The sequence below is a fragment of the Benincasa hispida genome, chromosome 11 (genome assembly GCF_027475165.1).
Source record: "Benincasa hispida cultivar pf3 chromosome 11, pf3_genome.v1.1, whole genome shotgun sequence".
NCBI classification, from domain to species: Eukaryota; Viridiplantae; Streptophyta; class Magnoliopsida; order Cucurbitales; family Cucurbitaceae; genus Benincasa; species Benincasa hispida.
In genome coordinates, this window is record NC_143488.1 from 68,452,059 (window position 1) to 68,457,695 (window position 5,637).

Here is a 5,637-nt window from a genome sequence, read left to right on the forward strand (position 1 = left end):
GACTGGGCTGGATACACGGCCGACGAGCCTGTAAAAGGCCCAATCAGATACGTGATAATCTAAAAGAAGGCCCATCTTGATCAACCTTGCCTGATAAATTCTGGAAAATTTGTACAAAATGGCCGAAAGAAGACCCTCATTCGGATAAATGGCAACTTTTAAAATTTCAGATGTATGGCCATTACATTGGTGCAGAGGGTCCATCTCTATTCTACCTCTCAATCCCGAGATGTCTTCAAATAAGACGGGTGGATATCTCCCCACGAATTTAGGTAAATTTTTTAGTTTGTTTTTAAATTTGTTAAGTAGATTTTGTTGGGATTTGGTTGGTTAATTTTTTTAAATATTACGGGTGGTTTAAACACATAAAAGATATGTTGTTTTTATTTTTTTATTTTTAAAAAAATTACCTTTACCTAGTGATATTCATGTATTCTATTCTCCAAATTATGTGTATAGTTTTTTTCCTTTTTCTTAAAAAAATTGATCGATTCTATCCTTGTTCACGATATATGATATGAAATATATATATCTTTTTGTATCTCCATATGTCTAACTTTTCAAGATTGGTTTTATAAGACTGACATTGGTTGATCATTTGGTCATTAGATTGATATTCTCAAAATGCATTCAAACTTAAGTATGTATTGTATTTTTTTTATTAAGTTTAAAGATTGGAATGAAAGATGAACGAAAGATTTGAAAAGAATTGGTATTTCTTAGGAAGAGTTGTAGTAGGATAGCGGCATGGGAGGTTGTAAAGGAGAAGAATGGATTTGGTGGAGGTGAATCTAGTATGTAGAGTAGGCACCATGGGAAGTTAAGAAGGAGAATTTAGATTATAGTCTAGACTTTAATTTTATGTTTTTAGTATAGAGGATCCGTGACGTTCAGTTGATGGTCTTTTAGTACATAGTATTTGCATTTGCATGATTCAATCTAATGAATAATTTAGCTATTACAAGGTATGTGTGTGGAGATCAAGTTATTTTTAGTATAAGGGGTGTGACAAAATATGAAAAGATTCTAGATATTAGAAGATACGGACCAAATAAATCTTATTTTAGATGGATAAATTTTTCTTTGAAATACACCATAATTTTAGGGATTTGATAGCAGTGGTATTTTTGTACATTATCAAATTTTAAATAGTATTAGAATTAGTAATTTGGCCATGTCATTTAGTTTTGATCATTTCTCCCATCGCAAGAGCAAATTTGACTCTAAAATATAAATATATTCAAATGAATATTTCATTATGGACCTTGAAACTTTTTTTTTTTTTTTGTAAGGTTAGAAAAACATTAAGGATCGTTTGGCTTACAATACTGTATCATGGGCATGAATATTAAATGACTTAGGTCATTAATTTCTGTGTTTGAATTTGATAATTAATGTTGGGAAGTTAAATCAATGTATTTAATCTACTAATTTTATATATAAAAACTAAAACTAAATAATTATTTAATCAAATTTAAAAGAACAAGTAAGGTAGTTATAATTAAATTTAATTATTTAATACATTGTTATATTGATTGATTATTTAATCAAATATCAATATGAACATTTTTTAATTAAATATTATTTAAATTATTTTATTTAATAAATAAAAATAATTAAATTAATTTAAATATTAATCATTAAAATAAAATTTTATATTAAATAGTTAAGATAATATAAAATACCAATAATAAATGTAAAAGTTGAAATTTATTAAAATCTAAATAATGTATTAATATTTAATACTTGATTAAAATTAATAGTCATGATTAATTGATGTGGAGAGTACTACAAAACCATTTTAGATGGATTTTTAAATTATATGAATAATATCTAGATTTTAAAAAGTGAAATCTTACCAAACAATCATGACAATACGGTAAAACAAACAAATCCTAAGGGTTGAATGACTTCATTGAAAACAAGAGAAGAAAATAAAATTGTTGAAAGAAACCCACGTGATGATTCTTCAAAAATGAAGTAAATCGATGGAAGTATGTGGAAGGTTTTTGAACAGTGTCAACCAAATCTTGAATGTTTTGTTTTAGTGGACATTGGTTGCAGCTATGGCCATTGGGAGGAGAATCAGAGACAGTGAATGAGATGGGAGGAGAGAACTAAAAGGAAAGGATAAATAAAAGAGACAATCAATATAAAATTAATACAAACATTAGTCAAACTCTCAAAACTCCATGTGACTACAATACCTCTTAAAAACTAAAAGGACGTTTGGGATGAGTTATCATCAATACTATTTACTATTTTACATTCATCATTTTTTTTTTATTATTTCCTACGGTATTTACTATCTCATTCTCAACTTTCAAACAAAAAAAAATCATTTTAGTCGAAAATAAAATAGTTCCCAACTTAAATAATCCCTATATTTCTAAATTTTGTAACAATTTGAAAAGCATTTGGGACAAGAAGTTAGTTATTATAGTTATAAATTATTATAGTTGAATTACAATAATTTGTGTTTAGAATATGTAGATTATTTTAACTTAGATTATAATAATATATGTTTGAGATGTAAACTATTTTTGTTTGAGAAAAAAATAAACATTAAACACTGTAACAAAAAATTAAAAAAATGAATTTAAAATAGTGAAAATTGTACTAAATAACAACAAAGGATTTGAAATAGTATTTGACTGTAACTAATTAGAAAATGCAAAATAATATTTTCTATAACAAAAGATAGTTTATTATAATCTTTGATAGTCTATGCCCCAAACATGTCCTTTAGTACATATACTACAATATGTAATATGAGAAACACTAAATCTTCTAACAGGCCAGTCAACCATCGGAAATGGTATAAGATTACCAGTAAATCAAGGTGATGAAAGCCAACATGACTACTTATCTGTTGGTGTAATACTACTTATCTGTTCAGATCGCACGAACATTCATCGAGAAGGGAAAAAAAATGAGACCTGCCGTACAAAGTATCGGTAACTGTAACTATCAAAATAGCAAACAATAGACTCAAAATTTAAATATAAAATTAAAGTGTAAACCTCGGTGCAAATTACTGATACCAAAAAACTAAATTGACCTCCCTAAAGCTCTTCAGATGTTCAATTTCATTTCCAAAAGTAAATACTCTTCCACCAAGACAAGATAGGAGGCAAGAAAGGAGGAAGCTCTCAAGATCCCATTCAGTATAATATGGACTATTCCTCAACCTACTTTCCTCCATGACCCAAAACAGAAAAGCCAGCAACAGCAGCATACAAAATTTAATTAACAAACTAAGGTTCTATGAAAATGTCAAAGAGAAAGGGAAATCACTGGGAGACACCAAGCCACTTGGAGAAGTTCTCAAACTCGGTGTAATCACTATCTGAAATCATTGTCTGGTACCATGCTTTGCCTGCTGCCTTTACTGCTGTAGCCTCCTCCTGAAGTCAAAATGCCCATATGGGTCAAATAGGCTCTCAAAAGTCACGATATCATATCAAGCAAGAGAAAAGAAACTAACTAACCAAGCCCACTTAGCAATCAGTTCAAAGAAAAGAATGGACAAACAATTCACAAATGCTTCATCAATGTCAATGGGAAACAAATGATATGTATCAATCAAAGAATAGGGGTTTGCTAAGAGAATTGGCAGCATCCAATTCTCATCTATGCCATACTATAGAATATAACAAACAAAACAATACGGTTTGCTGCAAATGTAATGATGTAAAGGCATCCTAGTGCAGTAGAATCTTATCATCTCACCACATTAGAATATTGAATCGCATTTCAAAATTGGTTTAAACCATCATTATCATATACTCAATTGATAAATTTAAAAATTTCCTACGATTTGAAACCAACCACATAGTAATTAAAAAGTCAGACCCATAAAGACAAATTCAAGACATACCTTAGGGATAATGTTCCTCTTCTTGTCAAGCTTTTCCTTCTTAGCTTTCACGCGCTGTGCCTCAGCTAATAAAGACATTCTCCTTGCAGTCTTAGCATATGGGTTAAGCTTCAACATGGCGTTAAGGTTCTTAAGAGGGTTCTTCTTCAATGAAGGTCTCTTCACACCCTTCTTGATGGGTTTAACAACAGATTGAACCTCGTCGGAGTTGATGATCCTAGACAAATCAGCGTTGACCATTTTGGCCCTTGGGAGAACGTAACCCTTCTTCTTCTCAGACGACTTCTCAAACGATCCATAAATGGAATCAAGCTTTTCAAAAGCAGTTTTGGTCCAGACAACAAATCTTCCAAGATGACCTCCAGGTGCAAGCTTCAAAAGATTCAGCCTCTCAACATTCACAATATCAACGCCCGGAATGTTGCGGAAGGCCTTAACAAGCTTAGCACCTTCAGTACCATAAACAATCAACGGACCCTTTCGCGAAATGTAGCGACGGTTCCTCATCTTACCTTTACCAGGGCGAATGGCATGACTGTCCTTCGCTTTCTCGGCATCAGGCAAAGCACCGATCTGCTTCAAAACCTTAATCGCAGAAGAGGTTTTCTCGATTCCCTCAGCGGAGTCGCTAATCACAAGCGGCAATTCCGGAACAGACTCGATCCGGTGGCCACGAGCCAAAACCAAAGAAGGAACTGCAGAAGCAGCAATGGCAGAAACAACAGCATACCTCTTCTGATTCACGTTGATCTTTCGGTGCCATCGGCGCCAGATCTTCGTCGGAGCAAACATACGACCTCCACGACACATGTTTCCGAAAGCTCCTTGACCAGCACGGTGAGTACCGCCACCAGGAACACGAGGGATACGAGAAACGGCTCGCCCAGTACCCCATGATTCTGCGGAAGTTTGATGACCTGCGCGCTTGCTCACAGCATAGGGTTGGCGGGTGTTCTTAGAAATGTTGGCGTGGACGAAGTTGACGATATCAGGACGGATAGAAGCTTTCATGACATCGGGCAATGGCACCGTCTGAGAAGAATCGGTGGCCATGTCGCCTTCGAGAGACTGGACGGCGACTAAAGGGCGAGCGGCGGCGGCGGCGGCGGCCATTTTGGGGCGAGTGAATGTTTAAGAAACTAGGGTTTTTTTCTCTATAGGAAGGAGAAAGTGAAATTCTGATCAATTTATAGAGAGGTGTTTTAAATCGGGACTAATGCTTTTGGGCCCATAAAATGCTCTGAAGGTTAGCCCTGGCCCGTTAGTGAGCTTGATCCAAACTTTTGGCCTAGTTTTTTTCACTAATGTGATAGACTATTTACATTTAAATCCTTGGATTTTCACATAAAAAACCATCTTTAGTCCTATATTTCAAAAATATCTTTAAATTTGAAATTTTTCAAAAAAGACTTTTAATATTATTTTTGGACAAATTTATCATTTTTTATTATTTTTATTTCTGATTTTTATATATATTTCCCTATTTTCAAAATTTTCTTAATGATGGAGAGAAAAATTATATTTATTATAAAAATAGAAGATTCATTTGATATGATTTTTTTCATATTTTCAGATTGAGAGGGAAAATACATTTATTTATTGAGATTTTTTCTTTATTTAATTTAATTGGATAGAGAAAATACATTTACATAAACTGCATTTAATATGTACTTGTATTTTCTTCACTAAAGCAAACTGAACTGTTTGGGATGCGTACAATAGATGGATCAAGGCAAATGACAAAGCTCGTGCCTATA

At 32.8% G+C, this 5,637-nt stretch overlaps 1 protein-coding gene across 1 annotated transcript; it reads right to left on the bottom strand.

Moving 5' to 3' along the window:
* Positions 1 to 2,988: 2,988 nt before the first annotated feature.
* On the bottom strand, positions 2,989 to 5,059 carry LOC150032836 (large ribosomal subunit protein uL4). Its single transcript, XM_090307373.1, has 2 exons — positions 3,881 to 5,059; positions 2,989 to 3,407 (listed from the first exon to the last, which is right to left on the bottom strand). Exons 1-2 carry the CDS (start codon positions 4,991 to 4,993, stop codon positions 3,294 to 3,296), a joined length of 1,227 nt encoding a protein of 408 aa, XP_090163499.1. The 5' UTR covers positions 4,994 to 5,059; the 3' UTR covers positions 2,989 to 3,293.
* Positions 5,060 to 5,637: the final 578 nt, after the last annotated feature.

What these genes read in the sequence shown, in the direction of transcription:
- LOC150032836 (XM_090307373.1), bottom strand. Translation starts at nt 4,993, where the DNA reads ATGGCCGCCGCCGCCGCCGCCGCTCGCCCTTTAGTCGCCGTCCAGTCT. An exon ending in AGAGGAACATTATCCCTAAG is followed by an intron (nt 3,408 to 3,880) that starts GTATGTCTTGAA and finishes TTTTGACTTCAG; the next exon opens with GAGGAGGCTACAGCAGTAAA.